Consider the following 19,540-nt stretch of genomic DNA (forward strand, 5'->3'; position numbering starts at 1 on the left):
TTTTTTTGGGCTTTTGCTTATAAATACATGTAGAAGACATTCCAATAAAAAAATTAATTTTGTAAAAAATATTTTTTTTTGTAATCTTTTTTAACTTATTTTTTTTATGAAAACAGTTTCTACATGTGTTTATATGTAATAACTCTAAAAAGATTATGTAAAAATACGTTTTTACAATTAAAAATGATTTTTTATTATTTTATTTACATGTAAAGACATGGTTCCTAGTTTCCCATTATTTTGTGGTTCCCTTTTGAACCTACCACTACACACACACACACACACACACACACACACATATATATATATATATATATATATATATATATATATATATATTCGTTTCGAACGGGTATGTAGGTGTTTACAATATGTTCATGAGATTCAATTGAAGGTCGTTGTGGGTTCCTTAGCAACACAATCCCATGAGAATATCATCATTTTCATCTATGAGATTTGATCACAATTTCCACTTTCATTCAAGTATGTAAAAAGACAAAAATGCCCTTGACTTAATGTTAATATGTAGACGGGGTTAGCGTTTAGGATGGAAATTACAAGCACCTCAAGGTTCCGGAATGCAAAAACTAAAAAAGAAAAAAAAACACGCACACACTTTTTGATGAAAGTGTCAATCGTGACCAAACCTTATGGATTGTTTTAGCAGGTTATTCTAAGTTAACAACAATGTAATTTAGAAACCAAATTACTCTTCTTGTATAGATACAAAATCTAAATGATATAAATTTTGGTATTTATTTCGTTGTATCTAATTAATTTTAATGTAACCAAGTTGTATGTATTACTTCACAATGAAATGGCTTTATTTAGTTTCATTAAAGGGTTTCTTACAATAGCCATGAATATAAAAACGAAACCTAATATATCTAATACTTATTAAAGCTCTCTAATGCAACAGCGCCTTGATGCACAGCATGCTTAGCCAATTTCCCAGGGAGTACCAGTTTCACAGCCGATTCAATATCTCTAGAAGATATTGTGCTTTTCTTGTTGTGCCTTGACAATTCAGCAGCTTCAAGGCAAATCTTTTCTTTTATGTCTACGATAAAAGATTCCATTATACTGATTGCCTTATTGGAGATTCCGATGTGACGGTGTATGTTCTTGAGAACATTGAAGATGTACGGTTTGTATGACTTATACGATTTCTTGGCCTTCCCCCTCTTTTCCCTTGTCTTCATTACTGATTTTCCTTTTGAGGAAGCCTCTCCGTCTTTGGAGATCAAAGTTTTAGGTACCATTTTCAATGGCATAATGAAAAAAGAAAGTTTAGATGAATGTAGATGGTTGAAATCAAGCTATATCACATACGTATATAGGCAGTGTGAGCGTTTCTTATTGGTTGTTTGGGAAAGACACGGATCATGAACTTAGTCGTCTTAATGGTCAGATCGTGAAATTTTATTGCTTAAATCTTAGCCGTGGAATCATGTAGGTGAGATATAAATGACACATATTAAATGACCAATGTTTATGACATATAATGTCAAACCCCGACCTGCTGCAGAATATGTCAGGGCGTAACGTTGATTGCTCAGTAGCTCAAAAGACACTGGTATAAAGTGACAATAACTATTTAATTTATTAGCAATATTCAAGTACACATTTACACTAAATATACAATCAAACAATTATACAATAATCGTTTAAATGATATAACCTAAAGTTAAACTATGTAGTCTTCTCAAACTTCCAAATCTTCAACTAGCAAACATGTAGCATGCGTAAATATGGATATATTTGTCAACAAAATAGTTGAGTGAGCAAAAAACAAGATCTAATATATAATAATAGTAAAAAGATATTTCTTATGCGGATGCGGTATTAACAACAATTAATTAAACAAATAAGTCTTTCACCATGACATTAGACCAGTCAAGTTACTCGGACGACGTATGAACATACTAATCGTGCAATACACATAAACGCATACAATAGAATTGTGGTTGAGGAAATCATTTATCATAAATCATAATGTTATGGTACACATGTTACTCCCAATACAAAATAGATAACAAGGTTTGAATTACTCACCTTAAAGAGTGCGAGAAAGGTAATTATAAGAACATGAAGAACTTGACTTAATTGAGCTGACCAAACCGAACCTGACAAAAATATTTCCTAATAATTAACAATACTAGAATGAGTAAAAGAAAATGATAAACGAGAATAAATTAAATAGGATGAAGATTCGGTTAATATTTGGGGTATGGTTATAGAGTATATGAAAATATATATTTTAGTTTAAAAATCATGGTTATTTAATAAAGAATAATAATTAATTACTTTAATTTATCAAAAGTAGTTAATATGTTTGGTTCGTCTAGAATAAGCGAACTGATACGAGAAAACGAGCAAAAATCATTTTAAGCGAGTGTTCAGTTCGAGTTCGGCCCAAATGTTGATATGAGATATAATCCAATTCTGACATGACCAAAATATAAGAATTAAGATGAAATCATAAAAAGTCAGAAAGTTTAACGAGTTCAGAACGTTTAATTATAAAATCCCCAATTTTAACCTAACATAAACCCTAAAACGAATTTAATCGAATTGGATGTGGAAATCCCTCAATTCATCAAAATTGAGTGAAGGATTTTGATCCATGGATGTTTTGGAACAGATCACATGCATAAACATACCAGTGAATTGGATTGGGACTAAGTGAATCGGGGGACAAGAAAAAGGTTGATTTTTGAAAGTCAACGGAGGAAGAACTCTTGAATTAGGGCACCAAATCGCGATTGCAAGTGAAATTAAGTAGTAGTAATGAATGAACATAGGCTAGGGTTTTAATAAAGGCTAGACAAGCTTGGAGAACAAGTTGAAATCGCTTAGTTGAATTATATGATCAAATAAACAAGTTAACAAAATTAACTAATAACTTGTTCCCTACTCCAAGAATTCGAAGACATATGCTTGGAATGATGCTAAGACATATTCTAATCATTCTACAAAGAGGATACACGAAATAAAATTGCCAAAATAAGAGAAACCAACACAAAACGAAAATGTGATGATCTAACGCTGGCCCAAGCGTCGCTCCTCCAAGTTGCGCGGGGGACTAAGTTTTTATTTTAAATTGACTGGTTTCATAGATAAAAAGTAAAAAACTTTGTTTTAAATAATTAAGAGGTGAAAACTAAAATTTAAAGTTTTAAACCGAATTTTAGATTATGAAATAATGTGTTGCATATATTTAAGGAGAACTATAAAGTGTAAAGATGAAATATAAAATATAAAGCGACTTGGTTTTGAAAATATTTTTGTCACGCCCTGCTAATGTAACAACTCGGATTTTTCTTATTTAATATTTACCCGACCCGTTTCGATGTTCAGGAAATTTTACCGAAAATATCACGTTATTCGAGTTATTATTATTTGTTATTATATTTATTTAATATATATAATCAACTTCCAAACATGTAACGTCCTAAATATTATAATGTTAAATAAAGAAAGTTACGTTTAGTGATTTCGCGTTATTAATTAATTAATATCGAGTAAAGAACGGATCATGGACTTAGATTAATTAAGATGGGTTAAATGAGAATGGGCCTTAGGTCCATGGGCTTTAAGGGATATAAATATCCCTTAAACCATCCTTAAAACCCTAAACCCTCATTCATTTCCATCTTAATCTCTACACACTCCAAACACACACACACACCATATACGACCGGCGGCCGAGAGGGAGAAACGAGCAAGATTCGAGAGAGAGTAAACGTTAGTTGGTATTAGATCTTATTACACGAGATCTAGAGTGCATAAACAAGCTAACCAAGATCGAACGAGCGCAAAAGGTATGTTCTTGACCTTTAAAGTTTACGTAGTATTGAACGTTTTTACCATAAAGGTCCAAACTTTATGCCTTTCCGGGCTAAGTTTTACCCGAACTAGGCCATGGGAATGATCGCGGAGTTAGTTAACGTAATATCCAAGAACCTCTCGATGAAATAAGGGTGATTTTGGTGATTAAGATTGAACAGAGACGGCAGCTGGGCAACTTCGCTTGCAAGCCATAACTTCGCCTTCATGCAAGTTCGCTTGCAAGCAAGTTCGCCTAAAGCCAAGTTCGCCAAACTGTAACTTCGCCTAGTGACAAGTTCGCCCATGATAACTTCGCCTAAGGCTAAGTTCGCTAATGCTCAACTTCGCCTGGCATATGTTCGCTTAAGGTTAACTTCGCCAAACCTAACTTCGCTTGATGTTAAGTTCGCTTAACACTAAGTTCGCTTACAGTAAGTTCGCTTAATGTTAAGTTCGCTCAATGTTAAGTTCGCTTAACACTAAGTTCGCTTACAGTAAGTTCGCTTAATGTTAAGTTCGCTCATTGTTAAGTTCGCTTAATGATAAGTTCGCTGGAGTTAGCAAATTAGAAAGTAAATTAAAAATCTAATGAAAAATGTGTTAAGACAGTTAATGGATATAAAATTTTTCCAAGCTGACCTGGCAACTCGACCCCAGCCAGGGGCTTTGCCCCTTGGACCCTGCTAGGGGCTGCCGCCCCTAGACCCCGCTGCCAGGGGCGCTGCCCCTGGACCCCCGTTCGTTGTGGGTTATATAAAGATAGAAATACAATGTGAGTAGTAGTAGTTAATTGATACGTGTAAATATTATACAGTTAGCCGTGCACATCTCAAGAAGGGAATAACGATTAACGGAGAGCGTAACAGGATTCAGGTGAGTTTCTAGCCCCATTTATGTGTTATGTTTTCGGGGCTGTGTGCATACTCAATATGTTTGTCAATACGCTTATCCTAAGAGATAAGTGTATGCCTTATGTGAATAATGTGGAATGTATGAATGATTGCTTGATGGTACGCGAACGATCTTCGGATATTGCACGTACTGTTAGGTTGTAACGCTATGTATAAGGTAAGTATGATATGTATGCTTATGTGTATGAATGTGATAAAGTTAATAAAAGAAGGAAAGGATGGTTGTATGGTTGTATGGTTACGAAGAGGGTACCGAGCCCTAATAATACTCGAGGTATGATGTATAGTTGTATGGTAACGAAGAGGGAATCAAACCCTACTAATATTCGAGAACTAGGGAACCGAACCCTACTAATATTCGAGGAAAGAGGGTACCGAGCCCTAATAATACTCGAGGAAAGAGGGTACCGAGCCCTAATAATACTCGAGGAAGGAGGGTACCGAGCCCTAATAATACTCGAGGAATGAGGGTACCAAGCCCTAATAATACTCGAGGAATGTAGGGCGTAATGCTCTTTATAACGTAAGATATGAAAGCAAGTTAATACAAAAGAAAGTATGAAAGTATGAAAGTATGAATGAAAGAATATAAGTTTGTGTGTATTGTATAATGTATGATTAACTAGAACTCACTCAGCGTAGCTAACTTTTAGTATGCACGCTGGTGAGTAGGATGAGGCAGCTCGCTTGAGGAGACACGTGGCACTGAATAAGAGGCTGGCATCGGAAGACTCAAGACGTTTAAGTTTAACGTTTTGTTTATTTTGAAAGACAAGATGTTGTTTCAAGACAAGATGTGTTTTGTTATGAAATGTTTTATGAAAGCTTTTATATTCCGCGAATGTTTTAATTAACTCTGATATTAGAACTGCGTTTATGAGTAAATCCAACACGAAAGTAGGGCTACCGGTAACGGGGCCTTACAAAACATATACAATTTCAACCCTAAACTAAACATTAACCCCTTATTGTTTCCATCTTCATAATCCAAGGACCAAATTGCAAATTCTGCTTATTATGTTCATACCCGTTAACCCTTATACCCATACCCGATGACCCGTTTATGTTTCTTGAAGCTTATTTCTCGTCTCAATCTTGGAATTTGATCATGCATCATATTATACATTCCATAAGCGGCCTACCGACAATAATAATTATGTAAAATCGATCAAGTTAATATGTATTGCTCAATATACCTAGCCGACATAACTCGTAAATCAATATACATTATAACGACCTCTATAATTCAATTAAACCTACATATATCACCTCCATAGCATCACTAAGCAAACCCCTATATATAATTATATTTTCTTAGCATGTTGTATCGTATTCTTGATCGTTATTTGGTCGGCTGCTTATCGGTCTGGTTAACCAACAATTAATCATTGTTAAAGGTAATTAACTATATAGTTTAGTTCGTCTTGATGTCTGGAATGTTAACCCTAATATTAACCGGTCAAACGATTAACGATTTGGCCGACTGATCTTGCTAGGGTTTGATTAGAACTGGGTTCGTGTCTACCGGTTATATATGTTTGTTCCGAGTTAGACACCAACCTGGTTGGCTAGTGCATATGGTTTATTTCACGAGGACGGCTGGGGGTGCGGCTTCGAACCCCCCTCCCCCAACCTCTTTTTTGGTTTCCTTTTTTTTTCTTAATAATTCAATTTAAGCATATATATTCATATATTTAATAATTTAAATTACAAATATAATAAATAATCAGTATTTTATTAAAACCAACACATTAGCCGATGACTTTTCCGAACCTTGGTTAAAACTATATATATATATATATATATATATATAATAGATATTTAAAGATTGATAAAGGTTTTTATAATAAAGATTTAAAAAGGTTTTGTTTATTTAAAATACATAATTAAAATATAAAATATACCATATTATTTTACATAATTATTTGGCCAAGTATTTATAAACCAATTGTATATTTATATGTATTGTTACGACTTTAATATGTATAAGTGAAAGGATTTATTTTATTTACTTATATAATAACTTTTATATAAAAAACTGTAATAAATTATTTTAAACTCTCGATACCGGTTGATCTCAAATTATTAGTAATATATAATATTAATTACAACTATAATACTCTTAGTTAAAAAGGAATTATTTTTATAGTTATATGTCTTTTAATAATCTATATAAAATAAATATTAAATAGAATATTTTAAACTTAATACTTGTTCATATCTCGATTCTCTTTTAGTCTATTTATTAATTCGTAGTATTCCACGTTATTGCTCTTGTTAGGATTTGTCTTTGCTATATCTCGAGCGTGACGTTTATTTTACTGTTCTTAAGGCACCCATTCCTTTGTTTATTTGATAAGGTGAGTAATATCACTCCCCTTATTTTTACTTAATTAAAAATTTTTGGGGACATATGCGTATTTAAAGTATTTACTTATTATTAGTATTCGCACTGGCAACTGTTAACCTTGTGTGATATCGATCGCATGACAGTGGTTTCACCAACAACTCACTAATGGTAACCAACGTCCGATTCACATGGCAACGGTTTAGCCCATATTTTATTATCTGTTGAATTGTTTACTTGATATGGCTTAATTGTATACCGCAGTAAGGACACTTTGCTCATTTACTCATATTATATTGTATTGACATAACTGGTGTTTTACTCACTCAACCTCGCATGACAACGGTTTAGCCCATATTTTATTATCTCTTGAATTGTTTACTTGATATGGCTTAATTGTATACCGCATTAAGGACAGTTTGCTCATTTACTCATATTATATTGTATTGACATAACTTGTGTTTTACTCACTCAACCTTGTGTTGACAAAACTATTTTATTTTATATGCATATGCAGGTTTAGATTGAATTGATTGCAAGATTGATGAATAACTTAGGGATGATTTATGCTAGAAGAATTTAATCAATACTTGTCTAAATTTTAAATTTGTATTTTATATTGTTGCATTTATATCAATATTTGTACTTGAACTATATGAAATATTTAATTTAATTTAATATATATTGTCACTTTTAAATATTGCATGATAGTACCTTGAGAGCTGTGAGCAATCAACTCACGCCCCGACATTTCCGCCTTAGATTGGGGTGTGACAGCTAAAGCGTGCAGAATATGTGGCACATGACTAATTGAATCGTAATGAACCAAAGATAAGAATAGACTATTAAAATTTCATATAATTTAGTTAAATTACATATGTCTCAAACAAATAATCAAACAAACGTGTTCAGATAAGTAAATCAAACAAAATTAAAATATTCATTTATTTTGAAATCTAGGCCATCCTAAGTTTGCATTTCCAACACCTATCATCATGTCCTATTATCTGAAATATGTAGAAAACGAGTCAATTAAAAATTGTTGGTGAGAAACATACGTTTAAAAAAGATAACAAGTTAGGCATAAAGTATAAAATTCAATTGCAAGTTCATTGTATAAGCATATTAACAAAGAACCACATGATTAGGCATGAAATCAAACCTAGTAATGATTAAAGAATGAATAACGTGATACAATGTAAGGCTGGAACATCCAATTTTCTCGTTTCGGTTAATAAAATAAAATATGAGTTATTATGAGTCGGGCTTGTGTTGGGTTAAGTAATATGGGTAATGGACTTGGTTAATAAGGAAATGAGATATACCATGGGCTTAAGCCCATGACCCATGGTATAAGTACCATTATTTTCCATTAATTCCCACATTCTCATCCATTCCACACACCACCCAAAATACACACTTAAGCTCTCTCTCTTATTCTCTTTTTCCCTAACCGAAACCAAGAAGAAGAACCGATCACGACCCGAGGTAATGATAGTATGATATTGTATGGATTCAAACCCACTAAATCTAATCGCGAACACCGAACCGACACCCTAAACCGTTAAAGTCACGAGATTCGGATGGAATCAGGTATAAACCGATCAAAATATGAGCTTAGGGTTCACCCTAACTCAGATCTGGATCGAACGGGACGAAAAACGGTGTAAAATGGGGTAAAATACGCTTTTCCGGCCACCGCACGGTTTTCTGGCACGGCGGCGCCGGAAAGACGGCACCGGAAAGGCGGCGTACAAGGAATAAGATGTCAGAGAATGTTTCTGACATTCTCTGACCTAACCCTAGTTCGTTAGCGGAGACATAACAAATTAACAAGCAATTCGTTATGCTCATTTGTTAAGAAGAGATAACGAATTAGAATCAGTTCGTTAAGTAATTCGTTAACGGAGAACTAACGAATGAACCCCCGGTTCGGTATAAGGTTCAGTTCGTTATAAAGGTTCAATTTTTTATACAAACCAGTTCGTTATAAAGGTTCAATTCATTATAAAGTCCATCCATCAAGAAGTAACGAATGAGCCCCATTCGTTAAGGATCTAGATAACGAATTTAACTTTGAAAGAATGACAAAAAGGTTCTTGAACTTAGGATAAAATGGATTGATTTCAAAGAAGCCCTCGAACTTTATGAATTAGCAAATTAAATAATAAATTAGAATTCTAATGGAAAATGTGTTAAGACAGCTCGACCCCAGCCAGGGGCTCTGCCCCTTGGACCCTGCTAGGGGCTCCGCCCCCTAGAACCCCGCTGCCAGGGGCGCTGCACCCGGACCCCCGTTCGTTGAGGGTTATAATTAAACTAGAAACACGATATGGGTAGCGATAGATAATTGATACGTGTAATTGTTATACAGTTACCCGCGCACAGCTAAAGAAAGGAATAACCATAAATGGTGAACGTAAACGCATTCAGGTGAGTTTCTAGCCCCACTTCCTTGTTATGTTTTCGGGGCTGTGTGCATACTCAATGTGAACGTTAATACACTTACCAGAAATGGTAAATGTATGCCATAATGATTGATGTGATAGTATGTATGAATGTTATGAATGAATGCTTGTCGGTGCGTGAACGATCTTCAGATATGCACGTATCGACAGGGAAAGTAATATGTAGTATGCCTAGTATGAAACATGAATGTATGAGAGTACGTAATGAAATGAGTATGTACGAAAGGACGATTATATAAGGAAAAGCGCGTATGGTTATATGACGAACGGAAGGCATGGTTAGAAAGGGAACCGACCCTAATAATATCGGAGAATGTAGGGAACCGACCATAATAATATTGGAGAATGTAGGGAACCGACCCTAATAATATTGGCGAATGTAGGGAACCGACCCTAATAATATCGGCGAATGTAGGGGACCGGCTCTAATAATATCGGCGAAGGTTATAGGGCGGAATGATTTTTAAAACGTATGTGTATGAATGAAAGTATGTATGTAAGTATGAAAGAAAGAATGAAAGTACGTATCTATGTAAGTATGTAAGTAAATATGAAGGTATGTACCTTCGGGTGCATATTTAAGTATGTGAATGTATTGTATGTCGTCTGATTAACTAGAACTCACTCAGCGTAGCTGCCTTTTAGTATGCGCGCAGGTTAATCGATTGAGACAGCTGGCTTGAGGGAGACACATGGCAGGATCCGAAGAGGCAGGCATCTGAATATTTTTCATGATGTTTTGATATTATCATTCATGTTATGTTTTAAAAGACAAGTTACGAATGTTTGTAATGAATGGTGACTATTATTATTATTCCGCGAAATTTTAAGTAACTCTGATATTTAGAACTGTGTTTATGAGTAAATCCAATGCCAAATTAGGGCTCCGGGAATGGGGCCAGTAGGGCACCGGTAACGGGGCCTTACAAAGGCCCCGTTCCCGGAACCCTACATTGGCGTTGGATTTACTCATAAACACAGTTCTAAATATCAGAGTTAAATTAAACTTTCGTGGAATAAATAAAACTTCAACCATTCGTTACAAAAACATTCAAACTTGTCTTTTTATAAAACATTCAAACTTCAACCCTACTTTGCAACCTAATCAAAATATTTCTATTCAATCAACTTCAAAAAAAATTAAATTTTTATAGATCTAATTAATCAATTTATCTTAAATCAGAAAAACGAATAAATCATAACTAAGTTTATCAAAGAAGATACGTTTGTCATATTTTTATCTAAACATACGTCATAACAAATCTTTATTCGATTTTTGGATTTAAACAATTTCAATTCTAATAATTTATTAATTTTAAGCTATTATGCGCATACAATAAAATTTATCTTTTGAAAAGACAACCGCCTATAACACTGTACTCATAGTTTATCTCTTGAACTCATATACCAATTCGTTTCACTCTCAACCCTAAGGAATCATTTCCTTTTCAAACTTTCAAGAATTTATAACTTTTACCAATAGGCGTTTTAGAAACAATAATATGTTATTAAATTAACTAAAGAGTTCAATTTATTTTACACAACTACGATCTCCTATTTATAATCAAAACGCATTAAGATTCATGTTTTCTTTAAAAATCATATCTTTCGAATGTTTTGTAACTCACACGATGGGACGGGTTATGTGGACCATCCGACGATCTAAATAATTATGGTCCGGAACATAATTATCGAAGTCCTCACATGGAAATCATAATGTGTGCAATTGTGTGTCATAATATAGGATCGAAAGTAGTTAGGATAACGGTACAAATGTAAAGATGGTAAGGACATGGTGGATACGCCGCTGGTACATCCTATATATAAGTGCCCTTATCGGATTTTTATTTGGAGTGTTGTTTTGACTATTCAAAGTTCTATATTATGATTAGTTTTAAATCATATCTGAAAATTTCTTTTCCTCATAATGTAATGGTGTTGTTATAATATGCCTTTAATTTTGAGACGAAATTCCCTAAAGTAGGGGAAACTGTAAAAACTCGGGTTTTCAATTAATATATTAATAGCCAATACCCGACCCGTTTTTATATTCGAGAAATTTTTATTAACAAAATTATCGCATTTATCGAGTAAACAAATTATTATAGATTTTTATTTATTTATTTAATATATATATATATATATATATATATCTTTCATATTTTGGCAAAATTACCCAAACTAAAACGATTACCTATATTTGTTTCCCTCTTGATACTATAGGGACCAAATTGCAAAAATCTAATAATATTATAATATTTAACCTATAACCCGTTTAACCCTTGATCCAAACCCACGGTCCATATCCGTTTATGCCCAACCTGTAACCCGATTCCTTTATTGTGCCTTAATCATCGTTATAATTTTGGTATTGGTCACGCAAAATCGGTTATACGTCTAATATACCTTACACCGTCAAAGCAATTAGGAAATAATATTAAACATCGATCGTATCGTTAAAATATCCAAACCATCCTATATTGTTTCTGAATTTGCGATACAAACATAATAATAATGCAATTAACCGCTGTTTCACAATCCTCATAACTTCGAAATCAAATCCCTAAGATCAATTGATATGAAACTGTCTTCAATCATCGCAACCTCTTCGCGTTTGAGCTGTGGCTAGGGTATCGTCGTTCATCATTGTATCGTCAATGTTTAAGGAATCCTTGTCGGTGCATCCCGAAGGTTTCATCCTTCCCGCACATCATTTTAATTTCGTTCATCTTATCAGGTGAGTAATCACTCCCCTTTTTACTTATTTTAAATCCTTTTGGGCACTTATGCGTATTTACAATATTTATCTATTTATCTAGTATACAAAACTGCAACTGTTTAATCCTTGTGTGTATATCAGTTTATGCCTAACTTGCTATTTGCTAACTTGCTTTATTTGAACCGCATTCAGAGAGGTCCAACATATTCTCAGTCTAGTATGATCATACGACCGTCGTAGTGGCCGGCGTCCGACGCATTGACAATGGTTTCACCGACACCTCATTTTTGGTAACCAATGTCCATTCGCATGGCAACAGTTTAGCCTTTCTTTATATTTGGTTGTTTGTGTATGTGCTATGGTTTAACTGTCTATCTCACAGGAACAGTTTGCATCTTTCTTTATATATTATATATACTATTACTGTTGTGTCTTAAACTGGTGTTTTACTCACTCAACATGTGTTGTTGACAAAAAATATATTTTATACGCATTTGCAGGTTATCAGCTTGGTTGTTTAGCAAGATGAAGATCACATAGAGATGCCTTTTTCAGACACCCATCGCGATTTGACACAAATTTTCGGGACGAAAATTCTTTCAACATGGGAATGATGTGACACTCGTAAATTTCAGGTTAACTTCGTTAATCCGAGCTCCGTTAATTCAAACTTAAGATCACACGAACTGTAACACATATCTCATTACATTTAAATTAGGGTTTAAATGACGCATGACAATCACTACACTAGTAGTCTTTTGGAATTTCACCGAAACACACACGAGTCGACTCAAACCGTTGGTGAACAAACGATATGTATCATAAAGAAGTTGATAATTATGTGTTACGTTTATGTGCTACTTGGTGTTACTTGCATAACATTGATTCATGAAGAAAGTAAACTAATTGTGCTAGAGTTTAACTAAATGAAAATCTAGGGTGCAAGTTGTAACATATAATATATTTAACTAATATTTAAACAACTTATTTATCAAAAAAAAAACCCTAACACTCTCTCTCCCTCTCCTCTCACCCGACGGCAGTCCCCTCCCCCTTGCTCTTGATCGACCAAAGCCACAAGCACACACCACACACACATACAAGTGTTATTCAAGTTGTTTTGAAGATCCAAGAAGCTAACTAGGTAATATAAACACCATATCTAATCCATTCTATCAATTAATTGCATGATTAAACCTGTAATCATAAACCCTAAGTGCTAAATATGTTGTTTGTTGATGAATTAGGGTTACATGCATGATTGTTAGTCATAGGTTAATTGTATGTTGAGTTTTGATGAAAACTGATGCTGGACAGATTCTTGAATTCGTGTTTAAACGGCTGTAACTCTATGTTAATATTGTATTTGGACGTGATTGTTGATTCTATGATGTATTAGGTCGAGTCTAGTTTCTAAAAAGTCTTAGTTTTTAATTTTTGGACGTATAAATGTTTTTTTTATTATTTTACAAATCTGTTGTGCAAGTCTGATTCGGGAAGCCTGCTGATAGGCTGTTTTGAGATTAAGATATCTCATAAAAGACAAGACCAATGGGTTGATTCCACTTCTGGAAGTTAATATTTTGAGTTAGTAATCTAACCCAATTGGTCTTGCATTGATTGGAGTTTCCATGTAACGGGAATAACAAATAACATTCTGTTGCGCATGATAATGACTGTTGTGTGTTTACTGTGATGTTTTGATCATTGTGTGAAATCCGTATATGATAAAAATATAATAAAAATATTTTTAGAAACCTAACTCAAGTGTGCTTCTGTGATGATTTTTGGTGATTTATTGGACATGTATTGATTTATGAAATAGAGTAATCTTGTCGAGTGAAAATCTGCGTGGATAAAATAGTTGCTGAATTACTTAAGTTAACATGAAAAGTGCATAGTTGATCGATGTTTGCTATGTGTATGTCTTAATTGCCCTTGTGGGAGTTAGTTTACTAGTAATGTACAATAGTAACACTTGACACGATATTTGTTCACGCATGTAGCTTATCACCAACGTGTTTGTCGAGTCGCACTTATTTCACAAACGAAACACGAAACGTATCTCATGCATAAGTTTTATGTGCTAAGTCTAGGGACTCACTCATAGTATAAATACTTAGAAAATCTCATTTTGTTTTAGAGAACTAGTGAGGATTTTCTGTGACGCACACCCCTCTCGGATTCTTTTTGTTATCTTCGCAAACAGTGAGTTTCACGGCCCCTTTTACTCTTTTTAAACGCTTTTACTAGGGGGAGATAACATACTCCACGCTTTAGATTTTGTTATTCTTTATATATCACTTGTAAGACTAAGTGGCAAACAAACCAACTAAAGTCCTTCATAACATCGAACCGGTTAATATTTGGATAATAGTGAGTCAGTGTTGAGTAGTACTACTGGGTTTGACAAACCCCATCCAACTCTAAACTCGACTGTAGGTCGAGTGGGTGTAATCTTGGCTAACACATTACCATGGTCGTGGTTGACATGGTGGCAAGGCAATTGATAAACAGTCAGCTTCGGTATCGAACACTTAGTAACGCATGCTTGATAGGTTAGCTACCTATTGATATATAATTGAGTTAACACTATCTTGTAACGCAAACGGAAACGCAAACGCTTTAAATTATTTGTATAAACTTGTGAACTCACCAACCTTTGTGTTGACACTTTTAGTATGTTATTCTCAGGTAGTCGAGGCGGGCGCGCGGTATAGGACATGCATTCGCTAAACTCCATTGCTTTAAAAACTTCTTTTAATTTTTATCTTGATAACTTGGGTTTTTAAGTCGTCCTGTGTGGCCCAACTTTTGGGTTTACAATTTACGTTTACGCATTTCATTTAAGACTTGATGTCTTGTTGGTTTTGAAAACTTTAAATATGGTGTTTGATTATAATTAATGATTCCGATCCTGTAAGTTCACACTCTTTGACGGTAAAACTCCGTTAGTGGATTTTGAGGGTGTGACACCTAGGTTGTCGTTTCTCGCATATTAGTAAAACCCGATTTTTTATAAAGTTTTATTTTTAGTTTAAATTTTAATTAGTGAAGTATTATTAGTTTAATTAATATAAAAAATTCTAAAAAAAAAGTCTAGGTTAGTAATCTTTTAGGTTTAATAATTAGAGTTTACCCATAGTGTCATAGGTTCGATATCCGTTCTTACTTGCTAGTTACATTACGACCGGTACACTTGCCGATTGTGTGTGGTTTTTTAGGTGAATTCGGTAAAACTTGGTATTTAATATTATTACATACGTTTTTCACACGTCAAGTTTTTGGCGCCGTTGCCGGGGACACTGGCAATTTCTTTGTTTAAACCGAGTTGATTATCTGATCTGTTTATTTGTTTATTTGCTTTTTAGTTGTTATTTTTCCTTCAGGTGCCTTTACTTGCTATTTGTGCCTTTAGGTTTGTTTTCCTTAAAAAAAATAAAAATAAAAATTAATTAAATAATTTTTTGTTTTAGTTTATGCATAATACCCGTTCTCAAGGCCCACTTTTATTCTCTGCATCAAAAGAGCTTGAGAGAGTTTCACAAGTGACTTAAAGAGATTACAGATAGAGAGAGCAATTCACCCGACATCCAGGTACACGTCTCTACTCCTAGAATAGATATGGGCGACGCCGTTCCACCGCTAAGACAAACCGTTCATGCTAGAGCCAACGATGGCATCGTAGGAACCCATCTGCAATTGTCCGACCTGCTGCGACTAATAATCAAAACTGGCAAATTCCATCTCACGTCATGAATTCTATCACCAATTCTGCTCAGTTCCACGGCTTTGATGACGAAGATTCTCCGGGACACCTGTCCCGATTCGTGCGGATCTGCGAAACTTTTAATATTAATAATATCTCGTGTGACGTCATTCATCTTAAGTTATTCCCATTATCACTTTTCGGTCGTGCTACTACATGGCTTGACTCTCTTCCAAATGCCTCAATCACCACATGGGCCGACTTGCAATCCAAGTTCCTTATGAAGTATTTCCCTCCATCAAAGGTTGGGCATCTACGTGAGCAAATATGTTCTTCTCATATGGACCCCGATGAGTCCTATTTTTTCACGTGGGAGCGTTTCCAAACTCTTATAAGTCGTTGTCCTTATCATGCCTAAACAATTGGGCTGTGGTTGAAAAGTTCTATAACAGTCTTACTCCCGAAACCCAATAGCGGTTCAATACCGCCGCCAGAGGAAACATGCTCGATAAACTCACCATTGAGGAGGTTGAAGAAATGTTCGAGAGCATTGCATTAGGGAATCGACATACACCAAGTAGAAGGTCCATCTCGGCTGCCAAGGCCGCAACCATCTCAGCATCACATGGAGTGCATCATGTTGATCAGAATATGAGTGTGTCGGCGGATGCTGAGGCACTGAAGAGGGAGATCAAAAAGCTTAAGTTACAAGCTCGTAGGTTCGAGATATTTCATGGAAATCACGAGACAGCCGATTGTCCTGTTGATTCTCAGTAGGAGGTAGATTTTCTTGCTAATCAAAACAGTTCCTTCAATTCAGGGTGGCGAAACAATAATTCTTACTTTAATTGGCGGGCAGGTAACTCCGGTTATCAGCAACGCCAGAATCTGTTCCAAGAACCCCCGCCCCCCCCCCCCCCCAACCTGCTCCTGTACCAAATAATACTTCCCCAGATCTAGGAGATGTTGGCTAACCAATCTCAATTGTTAAATCAGCTTTACAAAATGATGCCAACACCTAATTCACTCTTCTGCAACATGAGACGTTTATGAAGGGACATCAGGTCGCCTTTCAAAATCTTGAGGCCAAGTTTGGCGAGTTGTCTGCAAAGATTGATCAAAGACCCTCAAGAGTCTTCCAAGTAACACCGTCCCTAATTCCAGTCCCACCTATTCTAAACCATTTCAAAATGCTCAGGCCAATGTAGTGACCACCTGAAGTGGGCGAGGTGTCGTTAGCGGTACACCAAGAGAGGATGAGGAATTTTGCGAGGAGTTGGAGTTAGAGACACCGCCTGACAAGGTGAACCAGAGGCGAGGCCCAGCAAGTACCTCACGGTCAGGCGATGCGTTAGTTGAGAAGGAGAATCAGGTTGAGCAGAAACCAGTGCGCGTCTATAAGTCAAAATCGCCATATCCCGGTCGTCTGGTGAAGAAGAATGATTCGGAGAAGTACTCTAAGGAAGGGATATCAACTTCCCGTCATCATATCTTCGAGTTTGGAGACGGAGGAGAAGGAGAAGTTGATGGTTGTTCTAAAATCTCATAAGCATTCCATCTCATGGAAGCTTATGGATATCAAAGGTATAAACCCGTCATTCTACACACATAAAATCTTTATGGAACGAGTTTAAACCTGTGGTTCAGCTGCAGAGGAGGCTTAACCCGAACATGCAGGAGGTTGTCAAGAAGGAGGTTATTAAATTGCTCAATGCTGGTTTGATTTTTCCGATCTCCGACTCCGTGTGGGTTAGCCCAGTCCAGGTGATTCCTAAAAAGGACGGTATGACAGTTATCACGAATGAAAAGAATGAGCTCATACCGACACGGACTGTAAAAGGGTGGCGAGTTTACATCGACTACCACAGACTTAATGAGGCCACATGAAAGGACCACTTCCCGCTTACATTCATTGATCAGATGCTTAAGCATTTGTCAGGACAACAGTTCTACTGTTTCCTTAGCGGCTTTTTTGGTTATTTCCAGATCTCCATCGCCCCGGGTGATCAGGAGAAGACCACATTTACATGTCCCTTTGGCACATTCGCGTACCGACGCATGCCATTTGGATTATGTAACGCTCCAGCCACATTTCAGCGGTGCATGTGTCACACCCCGACTTAGGGCCTAAGCGTGTGACCACAAGTTGGTACCTGTTTTGTAAATATATTAGAGTATTGGGTTGATTTTAGCGGAAGACTTTAGGTTTGAATAGAATATTAATTTACATTGAAAATTTACTCGGGAATTAAACACCAGAGTATTAGTTTACAAAATATACGTTCATTTTACAAGGATTATTAGTTATCAAAAACGGAGCCATTAGGTATGCGCTTCTATCTTCATTAAGACTCCAATCCTTGTTAATGCTACTTATGCTTAGTTACCTGCAATGGGTTGGAAAAATACGTCAGCTATATGCTGGTGAACACGTATGACTCGATAAAATATTTGAATGACAATATAATACAAATATAGTTTTCTCTACAAGCTCAGAAGAAGCATTTTCACTTCTGGTCTATGTACCACTGCCCTACACACACAATTGTTCCCGAGCCACGTATCCGTTACTGGGAGACTAGTTATGACTATTTGCCCGCGACCACGTAGCTTTAGAATGATTAGGCTGAACGGTTATGTTTGGATCCAGACACATGTGTATTCGGTCTGAGTTGACTTTATTTTCTACTTTGTATTATAAAGTTTTAGAGATTTCTTGATCTCATATAAACATTTGATTGACTCGTTAAGATAAACACCCGTTCGTCTTATTGAGTATAAATATGTTTTGACTGATTAAAAGGTTAACGTATTCACCTGTACCGTCGGTGTTGAAAACCTCGACGGATTGATTGATTGTGAATGATATTTAACCTATACATAAATAGGTTCGTATGAATGTTTTGAATGATGTTAAGCTATGATTGTAAGCTTAACCTTGAAATCGTTTATCTTTGATTTAGAATGAAAACACTTGTTTTATGTGACGTTTGATATAGCATGCTTTGGCCTAATAGGTTCTATCATGTTGGTAAGTTTCTCTAGGTAAGTAAACGGGTCTCTCGGTTGATTGGGATTTATACGAATTACTTTTCCTTAGGCAAGAAACTTACTACTAGTGATATCCCCCTTCCAGTTACTACATGCCCGTCAAAATATATCTTTCGTTTAACATTACTTCATCATGAAGTATCGTTTATAAAAACATGATTGTGAATGTTTTTTGTAAAATACGTTCAAGGTTAAAGGCCATAGCCTCGATTGATAGTCTAAGCTATAATTAAAATAACTTAAACATAACTCCTACCTTAATTCGGATGCTTAGATTGATAATAAGAAATAGGCAGGATCTTGATCTACTCGCTTAAGTGATTGCTACTTGATTATAACTTCGTTTCTTGCACGAAATATGAGAAAACAGCACGTCGGCTTATTACGGCAACGAGCCACGCCTTTCGAGGTTAAGTGTGAGAAGATGGAGGTGTGTTTGGGATGAATGGAGCTCATGCACATCACCCCCCCTTTTATAAGCGATTATGGACCCCATCGCGGTAT

At 35.5% G+C, this 19,540-nt stretch overlaps 1 protein-coding gene across 1 annotated transcript; it reads right to left on the reverse strand.

Moving 5' to 3' along the window:
- Nucleotides 1–887: 887 nt before the first annotated feature.
- On the reverse strand, nucleotides 888–1,262 carry LOC143556553 (histone H2B.5-like). Its single transcript, XM_077045843.1, has one exon. The coding sequence runs from the start codon at nucleotides 1,260–1,262 to the stop codon at nucleotides 888–890; it is 375 nt and encodes a 124-aa protein (XP_076901958.1).
- Between the last annotated feature and the right edge of the window lie 18,278 nt (nucleotides 1,263–19,540).

This window comes from Bidens hawaiensis, unplaced genomic scaffold (assembly GCF_021521415.1).
Source record: "Bidens hawaiensis isolate Kalapana, Puna unplaced genomic scaffold, B.hawaiensis_p1.1 tig00001035_1, whole genome shotgun sequence".
Lineage (NCBI taxonomy): Eukaryota > Viridiplantae > Streptophyta > Magnoliopsida > Asterales > Asteraceae > Bidens > Bidens hawaiensis.

Coding starts and splice junctions, on each gene's coding strand:
- LOC143556553 (XM_077045843.1), bottom strand. CDS start 1,262: ATGGTACCTAAAACTTTGATCTCCAAAGACGGAGAGGCTTCCTCAAAA.